Source organism: Dipodomys merriami, unplaced genomic scaffold (assembly GCF_024711535.1).
Source record: "Dipodomys merriami isolate MVZ:Mamm:240054 unplaced genomic scaffold, mDipMer1.0.p SCAF_14, whole genome shotgun sequence".
In the NCBI taxonomy this organism is placed as follows: Eukaryota; Metazoa; Chordata; class Mammalia; order Rodentia; family Heteromyidae; genus Dipodomys; species Dipodomys merriami.
The window spans coordinates 26,336,395-26,353,755 of NW_027202715.1; the positions used below are offsets into that span (position 1 = coordinate 26,336,395).

The 17,361-nt window shown below is 45.2% G+C and overlaps 1 protein-coding gene across 1 annotated transcript in view; it reads left to right on the forward strand.

The window, feature by feature from the left end:
• The first annotated feature begins 553 nt into the window (after positions 1 to 553).
• Positions 554 to 17,361, forward strand: part of Ccdc6 (coiled-coil domain containing 6) — a 103,793-nt gene continuing 86,985 nt past the window's right edge. Inside the window, exon 1 of the mRNA XM_070021052.1 lies at positions 554 to 1,089. Coding sequence (XP_069877153.1) covers positions 775 to 1,089 — 315 coding nt within the window. The 5' untranslated portion in view covers positions 554 to 774. The remainder of the gene's footprint in view (positions 1,090 to 17,361) is intronic.

The following is a 17,361-nucleotide window of genomic DNA, read 5'->3' on the forward strand; positions in this document are numbered from 1 at the left end:
GGTGGGGGGGACGCGCGCGCGCATCCACGCGGCGGGGCGGAAGATGGGGCCGCGGCACGGCGGGGCCGGGGTTGCCAGCAGCTGGAGCCCCGATGACCTTTCCACGTGTCCTCCGCACCTGTGGGGCTGGGGGGGCATCGAGTTTCCTTTTTCTTCCCGGGGAGCTGGGGCGAGCCCGGAAGAGGCTGGGCAGCTGTGGGTTTTAGATGCAGAAGGGGAGGAGGGGTGGGGGGGGTGGGAGGCCCCGGTCTCCGAACACGTGCGGCTTCTGGGTCGCCCAGCAGGCCTGGCTTCCCCGCACCCTCGCTCGGCGCGGTGCCCGCGCGGTTGCAGCGCTGCGGGGCGGTCGCCAGGCGGCGACGGGCGGGTCCCCGGCTGCTCTGGCATGGCTTTACTTATTTATTAATTTTTTTTTTTCCTTTTCCTTTTGCAAGGCGGCCTCGCGAGCGCGCCAGGCCCGGGTTGGAGCGAGCCCCAGTGCAGTACTGCCCGAGCCCGGGCGGGGTCTCTGTTCTCTGGCAGAGGAGGTCCCTTGGCAGCGGGAAGCTCCCTCTCTTTCTCTCGCCGCCGCTCCGAGTCTGCGCCCTGGTGCCAGGCGCCCCAGCTCCGCGGCGCTCCCCTGTGCTCGCCCGGCGCCCACTCATTCGCAGTCCAGCCTTCGCGGCCGCCGCCTCCCCGCTCCTCCTCCTCCTCCTGCTGCTGCTGCTGCTGCTGCTGCTGCGCCTCCTCCTCCTCCTCCTTCTCCACCTCCTTCTCCCCGAGCCCGCCGCGGCCATGGCGGACAGCGCCAGCGAGAGCGACACGGACGGGGCGGGGGGCAACAGCAGCAGCTCGGCCGCCATGCAGTCGTCCTGCTCGTCGACCTCGGGCGGCGGCGGCGGCGGCGGCGTCGGGGGCGGCGGCGGGGGCGGCGGAGGGAAGTCGGGGGGCATTGTCATCTCGCCGTTCCGCCTGGAGGAGCTCACCAACCGCCTGGCCTCGCTGCAGCAGGAGAACAAGGTGCTGAAGATCGAGCTGGAGACCTACAAACTCAAGTGCAAGGCGCTGCAGGAGGAGAACCGCGACCTGCGCAAAGCCAGCGTGACCATCGTGAGTACCGCCGCCGCCGCCTCCCTCCTCCTCCCGGGAGGCGCCGCAGCCCCGAGGCCGGCCACCCCCGAGCTCCCCCACGTTCCGGCCCGCACACCCCCACGGGAGACCCGCTGGCCTCGGGGGGGGAGGGGGTGGAGAAGGAGGCGTCTCTCCCGGGACCATGAGGGTCTGTCTGTCCTTGTGTGTGTGTGTGTGTGTGTGTGTGTGTGTGTGTGTGTGTGTGTGTGTGTGTGTGTGTGTGTGTGTGTGTGTGTGTGTGTGTGTGTGTGTGTGTGTCCGTCCAAGACCCCCGCGGGGTGCCGGAGCAGACTCTTGGGGAAATCATTTGCAGCCACCCCCCCACGCCCCGTTTTTCGCCTCTAGGGAGGAGGCTTCTCCCCGGGCAGGGCTGGAGACCGGCGGCGTGGCTGGTTTTGGGGGGCGGGGTGGGACTTTTCCAGCCCTCTCGTGCTTGAGAAGGGGGTACGCTCACAATCTGGGGCATCCGAGTCTGGGGAAGAGGGAGGAAGCGGGAGTCTCCAGCGGGCCTGGCTTGGAGAGCGTGCGGTGTGTCCGTGTGGGGTGCGCGGCCGAGCTCAGGCACCCAGCGGGCATCCGGGCGGAGCTGAGCCGGGTCGCCGGAGGAGGGGCGGGAGAGTGGCCGCGTCCTCGGGAAGTGTGTGTGTGTGTGTGTGTGTGTGTGTGTGTGTGTGTGTGTGTGTGTGTGTCCCTCCCCTTTTGGCTGTGATCGGGAGAGGAGGGCGGGTTCGGGTCGGTAGCTCCCACCTTGGTTGGAAGTCCCTTCCTTCTCGCCGGGAGAACGCATGCTGATCCCGACGAGGTTGGGGCTCCCACCGGGATGGAAGGCGGCTGTTGGCGGTGACTCCTCTTGCTGAGCGAAGATGCATGGGTGTTTGGCTTCCTTGACGGTGGAGTGGGAGTGAGAGTATCTTGCTTATGAGTGCAGATACTTGAGGAGAACTGGCCATCTGTTCTGTTTCTACCTAGTCTCAGGAGGTTCCTCCAGAAGAGGTCTGAGATCTGGTGTAGCCACGTTGAGAAAGGCCCCTATAGCGGTGATGAGGCGAAACAGCAGAAAAAGTACACTGTGTGCTCTCACCTAACGTCCCTGCCAGCTCCTCATCATTAACATGCAAAATCCCTGCACAGACAACCCTATTCAGATCAAAACAGTTTCCCAGCCAGCAGCAGAGAAGAAAATGTCAAGAAATCAAGGAGGATGAATTACCAGAGCTGCTGCACAATAGCTGCTTAGACCAAGCCTTCAGATAGGAAAGAGGGATCAGTGTAGGGATGGGTCAAGGATCATAAGTGGGACAAATTTAGGATGTCCCTGTGCCAGGGAAAAAGTCTCTAGTGAAGGTGTGTGTGTGTGTGTGTGTGTGTGTGTATGTATGTATGTGAGTGTGTTCTCCCCAATGCTGGCTGCTAGAAATCTAGATGGCATACTTGTGTAGATAGCAGACTTTGCCATCAGACTTTCAGTGTGATGGGCAGCCTAAATAGCGAATGATTGTGGAAAGGCAATTTGCATTCTCAAATCCAGTGCCGGTGAATGGAACTGGACCAACATTCATGCATCGGTGAAGTTCTTGAAGTGCCCTTTTGGTAGGAAAGGAGAGGAATTCGCGGAGGCAGCCACTTCTAAACTGCCAGCTTTCTTGGGAGAACAGAGGGTGACTGACTGACTGCTTGCTGAGTGAGGTTTGAGAAAGAGGGGTGATGTTTTGGGGAAGGCCAGTTAGTTAAGGTTTGAATTAGCTAATGACAAGGTTAGCCTTTCTTTTGGAGATGGTGAACCATGGAAAGCAGTAAAACTTACATGAAACAAAATCTCTCCCTAGATTCTTGCATGCAGTGTGCTAGCAATTCCCACTGATTTTGTTAGCTTGTTTGCTGGGGAGAGGTTGGAAGGGTGGAGAGTCATGAAAGGGTTATCTGTTTGACCCTTTGACCATATTATAAGTAGATTTGTAAATGGTATACAAACATGTTGGCTTTACATGTTCATTCCTGGTGTTTAAGTTTAAAAGCCTTCTGGATATTTGGCCTGAAGACTGAATAAGGGCTTCATTTCTTAGTGCTTATTTGCAATTAAAATTGACATCCAACCAAATGTATTCGATGGAATGTTGTGTGACCTTACTGAGTAGTTTTTCTTTTTTGTTGCTGGTCCTGGGCCTTGCACTCAGGGCCTGGCACTGTCCCTAGGCTTTTTTGCACTCTACCACTGGAACCACAGCTCTACTTCTGGCTTTTTTTTGGGGGGGGGGAGTGCTTAATTGGAGATAAGAGTCACATGGACTTTTCCTGCTCTTTATGTCTTTTAACTGCAATTTTCAGATCTCAGCCACATGAGTAGTGGCACTGCCATGAGCCATAGGCGGTCAGCTAGATTTCTTTTTGTATTAATCCTGGGGCTTGAATTTAGGGCCTGCGTGCTATCCCTGAGCTTTTCTACTCAAGACAGCACCACTTCAGCCACTGATCCACTTCTACCACCACCACCACCACCACTACTTCCTCCTCCTCTTCCTCCTCCTCCTCCTCCTCCTCTTCCTCCTCTTCCTCCTCTTCCTCCTCTTTCTTTCTCCTCCTCTTCTTTTCCTCCTCCTCTTTCTCCTTGTCTTCTTTTGTATTAATTGGCAATAAGAATCTCACACACTTTTCTGCCTAGGGTTGGCCTTGAACTATCACCCTCAGATCTTAGCCTCCTGAATAGCTTTTACTAATTAGTTTTAAAATAGTTTTAGGTGATGGTCTATTAGTACCAGAAGCTTCTCTACCATTTAGTATATTTAGATAAATAAAAGTGCTTGTGGCTCACCCAGGTAGTTCCCTAGGAATTAATAGGTGCCAAATAACAGGAGCTAAATAACAAATACAGGAAAGAGATTCCATTCAGTTTGTGAGGGTTTCCATTACTACTTGGGATACAAATTTGTATACAGGTTTGCTGCCTACAAAGTGTGTTTGGGGTGAGTTTGACCTCTCAGGTAATTTTGAAGAAGTGTGTGTGTGTGTGTGTGTGTGTGTGTGTGTGTGTGTGTGTGTGTGTGTGTATGATTGATTGATTGACTGAAATGGGGCTGTGGATGCATTCCTTATGGCAAGGTGAATCTGTGCAATTCCTGACAAGTCTGACTTAAGTATTGCTGTTGATAGAAATTTGTGACAAAGCCTAGATACTCAGTTATGTGCATACCTTGCTGAAGTGTTCACTAGTTTGATGGGAAGATAGCACTGTAATCCTATTACTTGCCTTTCTCTCTTACTAGAATGTCTATTTATGATATTTTATTAGAATGTCTATTTATGATATTAACATTTGTGTTAATGAGCACCTCTTTCCTGACACATAACCTTTCGTCCATCCATTGATGGATTTTTGTTTTTCTTTTTCCTCCTTCCTCCTTCCCTCCCTCCTTTCCTTCATTTTCCTTCCTTTTCTTTCCCAATTCCAGGCTTGAACTTAGGACCTTGCACTTGCTGGGTTCTATAGCTAGTGCTGAGAAAGTTTTTTGCCCAGCTCTTTACTGGTTAAATGGAGATGGAGCGTCATGAACTTTTCTGCTTGGGCTGGCTTCAAACTGCAATCCTCTTGGTCTCAGCTTCCTAAATAGCTAGGATTATAGTATGAGCCACTGGTGCCTGGCTTGGCTTTTTTTTTTTTTTAATAGACTTTATTTTCTAGGGTAGATTTAGCTTCATGGCAAAAATAAGCATAAGGCTCAAAGATTTCCCACATGACCCCTCTCCTGAGCATTCTGCCCCACCCAATCAGTCACAGTTGAGGCACTTATATTGACAAATATCGCCCAAAGCCTATAGTTTATATTAGGGTTCACTCTTGCATTTGTGTATTCTATGGGTTTGAACAGATGTGTAAGGACATGTATCTAGCATTATATTGTCACACAGAATGATTTCATTGCTCTCCTAATCCTTTGTGTTCTATCCATTCATTTTGATCTCCTCCCTGGCAGCTGCTGACCTGATCACCCTTTCTGCAGTTTTATCTTCTCAGAAGGTCACGGTTAGATTCATATGCAGCTCTTTTACATTGCAGTGTACGTTTCCTCTGTGTTAATTTCCCTGGCTTAGTTTAGTTGTTTCTTTTGGTGCTAAACAGCATTGCATTGTTTGGATATAACCTTTTATCCATTTACCTACTGAAGAACATCTTGGCGGCTTTTATGTTTTGGCAATTAAAAAGCAGCTGTAAACATTCACATGCAGGGTTTTTCAGTTGCTTTGGGTAAATACCCAGGAGCACAGTTCCTGGATTGTACGGTAAGAGTATGTATGTTTACTTATGTAAGAAATTGCCAAGATCTCTTCCAAAGTGGCTGGACCATTCTGCATTCCCCATCAACAATGGGTAAGAGAGTAGTTGCTCTTCCACTTTCTTTGTCTTGAGCACTAGATGCTGTCAGTGTCCTGGATTTGGGTCTTGTTAATAAGTATCCAGCCATAGCTCTTTGCTGTGCCTCTTTTTTAGTCAGGTCCAAAGTCCAGTAGAAGTTCTAGCCAATAGTCTCTTCAGTCTAGAAGTGCTTATTTTGATCAAGTTGCTTGTTTCAGAAATGGGTCTGCGTTCCTAGCATTTGGATAATACAGGTAATGTAGTCTGTGGGGAACAATCAACTCTAAAAGCCCTCTCATCCATTGCTGAGGGCATCTGGGAGGTAGTGCTGGCCTTGCTGCCGGTGCAGTGGGATTCATTGTAGGCTAAGAGGTAGAAGAGAATGTTTTGAGGGATTATCCAGATCTACCTATTAAACCATCAGTGACAATTTCTTTTTTTGGGGAGTAGAGGAAAAACAACAAACAAATGCTTAGTCACCCTGTAGGGTAATGTTTATGTGTTAAACTAGATCTGTCTGGCCTCCCGTAAATGAGAATGTGGCTGTGGATTATCTGCTGGAGTGCAGTGACAGTGGTCTAGGATGCGGAGTCTCTGCCAAATTGAGGAAATGCAGTTGTGAGCAGTAATTGGATGGCAGCAAACTTTCCAACTAGTTGCTGGTATTTCCAGTGTAAAAGCAGGGCCCTGATGGTCCTCTAAAATGTGTCTTTCTAAGTACATTAAGACCTTTTGGTACGTGTTTGGTTTGGCACTAGAATTTAAGTATCTTTTTCTGATTATAAAAACAAATCCGGAAAAAAAAAACCCAACAAAAAACAAATCCGGGGCTGGGAAGGTGACTCAGTGCTAGAGTGCTTGCCTTGCATGCATGAGGCCCTGGGTTGGATTCCTCAGTACCATATAATCAGAAAAGGCCGTAAGCAGTGCTGTGGCTCAAGTGGTAGAATGCTAGCCTTGAGCTGAAAAGCTGAAGGACAGAGCCCAGGCCCAGGGTTCAGGCCCCACACCGACAAAAAAAAAGAAAAAAAGACTGGGCCAACACTAAAGTTGTCAGATCAATGTTGTCAATGTTGCCCTTATAAAAAGGTGTGATGGCTTTTTTTCCCCCTGTACAGCAAAAGAAAGAAAGAGTATTCCTTCGATTCTTATGGAAACATCCAACTTTAGACATAACCTTGAGGAAAATATGACCTCACAGTTATGTCTAACTGTGCACAAGTCTTAAAGAGGTCTGTCTTGTGTATTTCTTCTGCACTTAGTTTTATCAAATTTGTGGATGCCTAGTGTGTTTCATATAATCTGTTTGATTTTAGTTTACCGATAACACCAAACCAAATTTCCTCAAACCCTGAGGAGGTCATATGGTGTCTTACAGTACTCTCCTTATATATAGTTTCTGTAAATGAAGAATAATTAGGGAATCCACAGTATCTGATATTTTTGCAGTTAGAGAGAGACTAGTCTAAAGGCAGAATCTGAAGTAGCTATTGCTTAGAGTTGTGGGTTGGCATGATTGCCCCCCCAGATGTAGGCAAACCCTCTATTTTACTATACTCTGTGACCAGCCTCTGAGCAACTTCCTGCTTATGGATCTAGATCTAGCCATGGGTGTACTTTGTTAAGCTCTCACTTGCCAAAATTTCACAAGGCTCCTCTGTGGTGTGCCCCTGCCCTTAAAAATTCTTCTCCACTGCTTCCCTCCTTTCTGCCTTGTAAATTGTGGCTGGCTTTGCTGCCTCCCCAACCCATACTGTTAGCAATGCACCCTGACTCTGCCACTTTGTTAGCCACACACTGGGTATATTTCATTGTTTAAGTCCCTTACTCTCCAGCAGATCTCCCCCAGTAGATGTGGAAGTCCCTTTTGGAGGCAGAATTTTCCTTGTCCACAGCCTTCTTCAGTGCTTGGCTGCCGAGTCATCTTGTGTATGTGAGCACATGCACACTGCACACTTTTTTCCTGAGATGGAAGATGCTGATACTGTCACTTGTACCTGGTCACTGTCCTGATCATCTTCCCCAGAGTTGGCTGAACAGACTGGATGGATTAAAGAGTGGATACACTGTATACTTGGGGGACCCCTGCAATCAGTGTGTGCCCTAAACCCTTGCTTTCTGGCTATGGGTGATGTGGTAGGTTACCTTGTAGCATATACCTGGACATTTCCTGATACATTTCATCTGAAAGGGGAAAAGGCCTCTTTAGGTTCATCTTTCCAAGGGGTTCTGAGCAAGATTTTGGAAGTGTTGGAAGTGTTCATGTTCAGATTTGCTGTTACAGATTTTGATGATGGTGACTGGTCATTCCTGATCTTTCCTATGGTTTTCTGTAGTGTTGAAATCACCCACAGCACCTCGGGGGCATAATTGTTGACCATCACAGGCAGATGTATCTATCAATACAGATGCAGGAGGCCTGGTTCTCTGGGACAGTATCTGAAAACAAGATGGGGGCACTTAAATCTTGGTAGATGTCCACATAGGACTTTCAGAGTAGTGGAAAAGGGCTGTTGATTCCATCTTGTATTTGCATTCTGTATGGATTTTTCTCCTTACGTTTTGCCCAACAGAGCTAATTATATTTACACCTAGAAAGGCTAATCCCTGCATTTAAACTGCAGCAAGGTTGTTCAAAGAGTAAAGAAAGAGTAATCTTTCTTGGCCCTTCTGCATAATTTTTTTCCTCAGTAGGTAGGTGTTGTCTTTTGTTTTCAGTCACAGTGTGGTTGCTTTTAGATGGATTGAATTATTGTCAGAGCTAGTAAAGGCTCACAGGTTCAGTGTGTTCCTGATTGTTTGTGATTGCAGTTTTCTTGACAGAAACTAATAACTCTGGAAACTATTTCTAGTTATCTTGGAGTTAATTTACAGATTCTTCCTACTTGCCAAAGACTGTCCAATTTTTCTATCTTTGCTGGCTGTAAAATCCAAAGCTGTGAAGATTAACTTACCTTCTCATAAGTTGCAAACATCACTTTATAAATTCTTTTAGGAATAAGAATGCTTTTAAAAGAGGGAGGTGTTGAACAATGTGATGTGATTAATGGTTATTTAGAATTCCTCTTTACTTGTCTCTGGACCCCATGTCTGGCATATATTTACTTATATTTATTTGATTTTGGATTCAACTCTGGGCTTTCCTAGGTCTGAGCCACCCACTCAAGGCCTTTTTCATTTTAGTTATTTTCTGGATAGTCCTATGGTTTTGCCTGGTGCTAGTCTGGATTTCAGTATTCATACTTCCTTTGTGACTGGGATGACAGCATGTATCACCATACCAGGTCCCTGGAATGTAGTTTAGAGATTGGAATTTGTAAGATCATGTGTTTAATGGTGGGGAAAATTCTGCAACCCCCCTCCACCCCACCCCACCCCCAATTCTTAGGCTCAAAAAGGTTGTGTAATAAATATGGTGTTAAAGATGGGTTCTGCTGAAAGGTTCTTACTGTAGGCCAGAGGCTCAGAAGTATTCAAAGGGTTATAAGGGTTTTTCTAGTAATGTAGCATGTAGCAAGGGGCGCACCTGACAGATTTAGCTTGTCCCTAGTCAGATTTGTAGGCAATTTAGCAAAGAGAGAATTGTCCTTTTCTCTCCAACCAGCATCCCAAAGGAGAGCAGAAGGAAGTTAACAAAGAGTTCTGTAGGGTCTTTAAGCAGAGTAACTCTACCTTTGCTTTTCAAAATGAAATTCTTGACTCAGTGAATACCTTTAAGGAAAACAATGTGTCATATTCACTCACGGTTTAATGAGCTTGTAGTTTATTTTGTAAGTCAGTGATGGGAGAGCTATTGCTCAATTTATCTATGCTGAGGTGGCACAGGGAAGTTTTTGTTTAAAATTTTTATCTTTATATGGTGGTGTTTGAAAATAAATGCCATTGATGTTCTAATTTCATAATTTTGCATCTGTCAACAGATTGAATTGAGCTAGGTAGTTTCCCCTCTGTTCTTGTATTCTTTTTTTTTATTTTTTATTTTTTATTTTTTTTGGTTCTGGTTGTGGGGCCTGAACTCTGGGCCTAGGCGCTGTCCCTCAGCTCTTCAACACAATGCTAGTACTCTACCACTTGAGCCACAGCGCCACTTCCGGCTTTTTTTCCTTTTTGCTTATGTGGTGCTGAGGAATTGAACCCAGGGCCTCATGCATGCGAAGCAAGCTCTCTACCACTGAGCCACCTTCCTAGCCCTCTGTTGTTGTATTCTAAGGAGCCCACCCACGATCCTTTCATGGAATAGTGGTAGAGGAGTGAATTTTTCAAGATTTTAATCCAAAACTATATGAAAGCAAAGACTTTTTAAGGTAAAATTGATTGGAAATAAGATTTTAAGGGCAAGTTTGAATTCCAGTTCATTAAAAAAGCAGTGCTGATAGATGGGCTAATCTTCCCTGCCTCTGTTCCAGATCAGTCTTGCCTCTGAGGGCATCAGGTGTAGCCTGGGGGAGCTGCTTAATCCCCCAAGGGCACCTCAGGGCGCTGAGGATCAAATGAGGCCACTGAGTGTAGAGGAGCTCAGGCGGGATGTTTAGCTAATCAGAGGCCACAATTCAAAAATGTTCTCCATCGAGATAGAGGAAATGAAAGAATGAGAACAGCATGGATATGGGTGAGCTAAAGGAACTTCTCAGAAGTCTAGTGACTTGCAGGAAACACTTCATGGACTTGCTAAAAGATGGATCGAGAGAAAAGTAATTATACTTGGCATTTAATATAGTGGAGTTATTGCTATATTAAATACCTCCTCCATTCATGCAGTTATTTTCATGTTAGTGGTGAGTTATTTTTCAAGTATCCTACTGTAGCAATTCTTTCTGTTGTTGTTGCAGGCCCTGGGGCTTGAATTTAGGGCTTGAGCTCTGTCCCTAAGCTGAAGGCTAGCACTCTGCCACTGGGCCCTAGCTCCACTTCCAGTTTTCTGGTGGTTAGTTGGAGATAAAGTCTTACGGACTTTGTTGCTCTGGAAGGCTGTCGGATCTCAGCCTCCTGAGTAGCTAGTGTTCCTTACGATCTATAGCAATTCTTTTGAGGTTTGGCCCTCCCTCTCTCTTTTCTTCCCTTCCTTCCTTCCTTCCTTCCTTCCTTCCTTCCTTCCTTCCTTCCTTCCTTCCTTCCTTCCTTCCTTCCTTCCTTCCTTCCTTCCTTCCCTCCCTCCCTCCCTCCCTCCCTCCTCCCCTACCCCCTCTCCTTCTTTCTGTTTTATGCTGGGGGTAGGAGGGAGGTTCTTCCACTTGAAAGGCTTTGATTTATCCAAACAGGAGATATTTGCTGAGTCAAAACATTGTGTCTCTGCTTCATTTAGTAGCTCCAGATTAATAGAGATGGTAAAGTTGGAGGAAAACAATTGGCTAGATGATTTTAATGTCTTTGTTACTCAAACTGTACCACTGTAAGCATACATACACTTTATAAAGTCGATAGTTGGACTTCATAAGATTCAAATTACCACCTAGTAAGGGTCTATTTTTTTTTTGAAACTATACAAGATGTTTCACACTGTTTTAAACCAAAAATTCCTAGGGTTTCTTATGGAGAAATGAATCTTCGGTTTTTCCTTTTTTCAAAAGGAGTGAGATACCAATAATTTACTATTTTTGCCACTTTTTAAGTGTGATTTGCACCATGAAGTAGATTCACAATGGTTTATAACCATTACTATGATCCATTTTTAGAAATGAGCTTTTCTTTTTGTAATTAACATTACTTAAAAACAATTAGTTGCTTTCCGCTTCTGCTTTGCCTTATAACCTCTGTTCTTTAATAGCTTTTTGGTCATTTTTATTTTCAAAAGAAAAACCTGACTCTGCTCATAAAAACATCTAGCTGTCTTTTATTTGGCCTATAGTTAAAGTTATAAATAGGGATACAGTGTTTCAATACAAAGGCTGTGTTGATATTTTGATCCACGTTGTTTTTATTGCCTATTGACTGTCCTGCATCTGATTCTATCATGCAGTAAACCTGTATACTGCCCCTTGCTAGGCTTCAGACCTGTTGCTCTTGTATTGAGCTTGAACATCTGGAGAGAGAAAGAGAAAAAGGATTTTGCTTCCACCTCTCACTGATTGTTCTTTCCCCCTCCCTTGGGGGGGGCAGGGTTGTATTAAATGCATTGAATTTTCTTTTTTTCTTTTTTTGTATGCTGGCACTGGAGCTTGTGTGGTGTCCCTTAGCTTTTTCACTCAAGGCTAGTGCTCTACCACTTGAGGCAAAGCTTCACTTCTGACATTCTTTTTCCTTGGTTAATTGGTAATAAAGGTCTCATAGACTTTCCTACCTGGGCTAGCTTCCAACCAAGATCATCACATCTCAGCTCAGCCTCCTGAGTAGGAGGTTAGCATTGGATTTTAATAAGCTATAATTTAAGAAAGGGTAAAAGGAAAGACAAGAAAGCTTACAGTACTTTCACTCACCAACATTGTCCCACTTCCAAATGTTTCTGTGTAGCAATGATAACAGCCAGTGTTTATCTAGTGCTTAATGTGGAATAGGTACTGTTGGAAGAGGTTTCCATCCATTCTCTCATTTAATCCTCACTGTAATCCTGTGTGGTTAGTACCGCTATTATCTATTGCTCTAAACTTGCAACTTTAGGTGTGGAGGTTGTGCAATTTGTCTGAGGGCCCATAGTTATCAGGTGGGGATGGAGTTGGAACTTAGGTCTGGCTGGCTTCAGAACGTTAGCCAAGACAAGCACAGTATGTGGCAGGGTGGGGTATAAGTTATGTAGGGACTATTTTATCTCCACTTGGTTGTAGGCCTTTTCCTCTTGGTGATTTTTTTTTAAGTTAGAATAGTGAAGGCTGCCCCACTATCACAGCAAATTCCCAGGATGCAGAGCCTAAGTGGGAGTTGCCAGGGTAGCAGACTGTCTTGATTTGGAAAGCAGCAACAGGAGAGAACGGTGCCTTAGGTGTATGGGCAACGGTCTGCTCCCATGTCTGGCTCAACTGTCCTTCAGTATTGGACCATGGTTCCTCCACTCCTTCACGCTGTCCTCCATGCCCTGGTACATTCTCATCTCTGCTCACGGAATAGCCATCTGGAGATCTGTTCCCATGGGACTAGAATTAGTTTATGCCTTTGTTTTTATGTTATAGCGTTTATAGTCTGATTAACACACTTCTTCCCTAACAAATATGTTCAATACCTGTCAAATGCCACACAATATGTCTCTGTGAAACAGTTGATAGAAACACTGCTGGTAGAGTTGATTCAGGAGGGACCTGACTCAAACCAGGAGTGAGTTCGCAGTCAGAAGGATCAGAATGTTTTAGCTAAGGGTGCTCGTGGCTTGTAGCCACCCCCAGGCAGTATACTCAGATCCAGAGGGAAATGAGATTTGGAAGAGAGTAGGGCCTAGCAGTGACATCTGGGTAGGTTCCTGTCCTGGCTTATCACCAAAAGGTGGAAAGAAGATAAGGGCAGATGAACAGGAGGAGCATTTTCACCTTTTAAAAAATCTACTATGGGGCCAGGCATCGGTGGCTCACAACTGTCATCCTAGCTCCTAGAGGCTGAGATCTGAGGATTGTAGTTCAAAGCCAGCCCAGGCAGGAAAGTCCATGAGACTCTTATTTCCAATTAACTACTAGAAAACCGGAGGTGGCACTGTGGCTCAAGTGGTAGAGCACTCTCCTTGAGCTGAAGAGCTGAGGGACAGCGCCCAGGCCCAGAGTTCAAGCCCTGTGACTGACCAAAAAAAAAAACAAAACCAAACACAAAAACAAAATCTACTGTGGCTGTTTAGTGCAAACATTTGTTTTTTCCCTTTGAGCATTTTGAAGACAGCTACTTTGTCATTTATCAGCTGAACCAGTGACCTGAACCAGCTGTGTATTGTGAATTTACTGTACTCTCCACACAGTTCTTGACACTTTATGTTCAGGAATGAATTTAAACCTCACCACAACCTCTTGTGATCTTTGTCGTCACAGAGGAAGAAATACCGTAGAAGGAGTCCAGGCAGTCATTCAAAAAATCTAGCATGTGGTTGACCAGGGACTTGGATGCAGGCAGTTTTCACTGACTGCACGGCGACTGGCATAAAAAGACCATGTTCTCTGAAAGATGATTTCTGCCTCCCCACAACCTTAACCCGGCAGTTGTTCAATAAAGTTTGTGAAATTTATTTTGGGAAGTGCTGAGGTTTACTCTTTGCAAACTCTTTAATGGAGTCTAACATACTTACTCTAAAGGGTACAGACTTTAAATGTACAGACTTATTGAAACAGTGCTTAATGAATTTTAAAGTGAATTTGCCAGTTTAGGCACCACCTATCTCAGGATATAGGTTATTATTATATCCCTTACCACACTGGTTGTTGGAGGAAAAGATCATCCTGTTCTGACTTACTTTGTTTTGGAATGTCGTATAATTGCAATTAATATAGAGCATTTTATGTGTAAGGTTTCCTTGCATTATCTTGGTTCAAGTACTAACCATGGCATCCATGTGGTTGCATCAAAGGCGAATTCTTCTTATTGCTGAACAGTATTTATTGCAAGAATACCTGTGAAGTTACTGTTCAGGGTCTGCCTCTAGGTGGCTTCTTCCTTCAGCGTTGGTCACTGGACATTAAGACAGTATGAGAGCCAGGAGCTGGTGGCTTATGCCTGAAATTCTAGATACTCAGGAGGCTGAGTTCTGAGTATCGGGGTTCAAAGCCAGCTCCAGCAGGAAAATTCATGAGACTTTTATCTCCAATTCACTACCAGAAAACCGGAAGGGGCCCTGTGGCTCAAGTGGTAGAATGCTATCCTTGAGCTGAAGAGCTTAGGGACAGCACCCAGGCCCAGAGTTCAAGCTCCATGTCTGACAAACAAAACAAAACAAAACCCAGTATGAGAGGTGTCTGGTGCCACAGGGATGGTCAGGCCCTATGAGGCTTGGGTTCCAGTCAAGTGGGGTTCCAGCTGTCTTACTGTTTTATTCAGAGTCTTTGCACCTTGGTTTAGAACAGCAGTCTGTTCCTCTGTTCCTCTGTTGTTTTGAGGCAAAATGAAACCATATACATTTTTCTCCATAGGATATGATATTAAAGATTATTAGTGCTCAGTCTATCCTCACACTTTCTCTTGTCACCCAAAATATATTTCAAAACAACCCTGCTCTTGGTAATTCTGTACAATTATGGTAGAAAAATAATCTCTTGAACGCCAAGAGTGAAAACACCTAGATACCCATAGACCTCATGCTACCAAACCCAGCTCCTCTGGCCCTTAGGGCTGCCTGGGAACTTGGCTGAGTCCCTAGAGTTTGGTAAGCCAGTGAGGCTGTGAACAAGGCTGAGGAGCTAAGTGCATGTTCTATAAGATGTTTTGTTTTGTTTTTCTCTGTAGATGGGTTGTAGAACTCTTTCCATTGTCTCTTGTAAAAGAAGCTAATATGTACCTTTCACTCTTTCCATTGTCTCTTGTAAAAGAAGCTAATATGTACCTTTCCCCTGTTTTCTGACTTCAACAACAGGGCTGCTAAATGACATCTGTATATCAGAAAAGCCAAGTGACTTTTGACTCTGTTTGATGAGGGTATAGATGCCAGAAGATGGACTTTGATGGGTGATACCCTAGTGCAACTTAGACTTGGTTGCTGGTGTGAAGAACAGAAATGTTTGAAACAGACTGATTTTTTGGTTTTGTCTTCTTTTTGGGTCCATTCCTGGGCCTGAACTCTGGCCTGGGCACTGTCCCTCAGCTCTTCACCTCAAGGCTAGCGCTCTATCACTTGAGCCACAGCGCCATTTCCGGCTTTTCCCCCCTGCTCATGTGGTGCTGAGGAACCGAACCCAGGGCCTCATGCATGCAAGGCAAGCTCTCAGCCACAGAGCCACCTTCCCAGCCCTGAAACAGACTGATTTTGTAGGCTTGCAGAACACAGATGGAAGAACAGACCCAGGTCACAAACCAGTGGCACGTTTGGGGAGCAGTTGTTTGCTGTTGGAGAGGACTCCTCAGATGACTGATTTTCTTTCTGCTGCCTCTGAATCTGTCTGTAGCAGTGGTATTGGCAGCTATTTCAGAGACCTTTTCCGGTTGAGGAACTTGTTTTTCACCAGGGCCTGGATTTGATTTGATTGGCCTGATGTGAAGGGAAGGCCTCAGGGATGGTTGAAAAAGGGCAAGGTGCTTACTGCCTTGAGTCAGGCATTATCTTGCATGGGCTATAAACGGATCCAGGTCAGTATCCTGAACCCAATAATGCCAGGCCCTTTCTTGCACTTGTCTTTCCACTAGCGTTGTGGGACTTTTGGAGCCTTTTGGTTTGTTTGTTTGTTTGTTTGTTTGTTTCTTTCTTTCTTTCTCTCTTTCTCTTTCTTTCTTTCTTTCTCTCTTTTTTCTTTCTCTCTTTCTTTCTTTCTTTCTTCCTTCCTTCCTTTCTTTCTTTCTTTCTTTCTTTCTTTCTTTCTTTCTTTCTTTCTTTCTTTTCCTTTCTTTCTTTCTTTTCCTTTCTTTCTTTTTTTTGTCAGTCGTGGGGCTTGAACTCTGGGCCTGGGCATTGTCCCTCAGCTTTTCAGCTCAAGGTTAATACTTTGCCACTTGAGCCACAGCGCCACTTTCGGTTTTCTAGTAGTTTATTGGAGATAAGAGTCTCATGGACTTTCTTGCCGGGGCTGGCTTTGAACCCCGATTCTCAGATCTCAGCCTCCTGAGTAGCTAGGATTAAGTGGTGAGCACCGGCACCTGCCTACCTTTTGGTTTCTATCCTTTTCCCTCCCAGGCTACTTCCTGGATTAGAACTAATAACAGTAATCCCTTAATTCAGTTGCTTCTTACTTGGTTCAGAGCCTTGTAGCCCTCGGTCACTGGTGATGGGAATGAGTTAGAATTCACTTGATCTCAGGCAGAGAGAGCAAGTAAGCTTTCTTGCTTTCTGTAAGCATCGCCTACTCTTTCTTCAGGTCACATGGATAGCTTTCATTGCTTTTGCTTTTATTAGTATAAGAATATTTTATGAGCTGGGTGCTGGTGGTTCACGCCTGTAAGCCTAGCTCCTCAGGAGGCTGAGATCTGAGGATCAAGGTTCAGAGCTAGCCAGAGCAGGAAAGTCCATGAGACTCTGATCTCCAATAAATCACTCAGAAAACCGGTGCTGTGGCTCAAGTGGTAGAGCGCTAACCTTCAGCTGAAGAGCTGAGGGACAGCGCCCATGACCAGAGTTCAAGCCCCACAACCACCACCACCACCAAAAAAGAATATTTTATGAATTGCCTTTGTTTTTTATTAGTATGAAAAGAATATTTTATAAATGAAGAAGCTTTTTTGTTTCTATTTTTATTCATTTTTTTTCTAGTTCTACAAATGAACTCAGGGCTTTACACTTGCTAGCAAGTGCAGGTGTTTTAACTCTCCAGCCGTACCTCTAGCTTCTGACTTGATGATGTGTTATTTGTTAGCACCTTCTATTGGGACATCTGTATGAATTATTCCTCTTTGCAGTTTTATTCATTAACTCTGATCTTCCACCACAGAATTTTGGGGGAGAATGTGATATACTATGGAGAGACTTGGAAATCAGGTAGTATTTCCAATGTGAACCAATAAAAACAGGATACATAATCATATTTAAGCTTTAGAAAAAGCAGTAATTTAGTGTCCCAAATGTTGTATGGAATATACATATATTATTTGTTATTTACCTGAACTTTAAGCTTAATTAGGCATCTGGCATTTTATCTGGCAGTCCTAAACTACAAGGCTTGGGTTGCAATTCTCCATTCTGCTATATTCTAGGGCAGCTTAGCTGACCTCTAAGCCACCTTGCCTTCTTAAAAACAGGATCATGATATCTTAGCTCTCCTGGTTTGTGGATGAAATGTGCCTTAAGAAAGTCCTTAGCATGCTTCCGTTTTCTTCGCTATTCAATGATTGGGTATTTCTTACCTGGTTTCTCATTTTGCCTC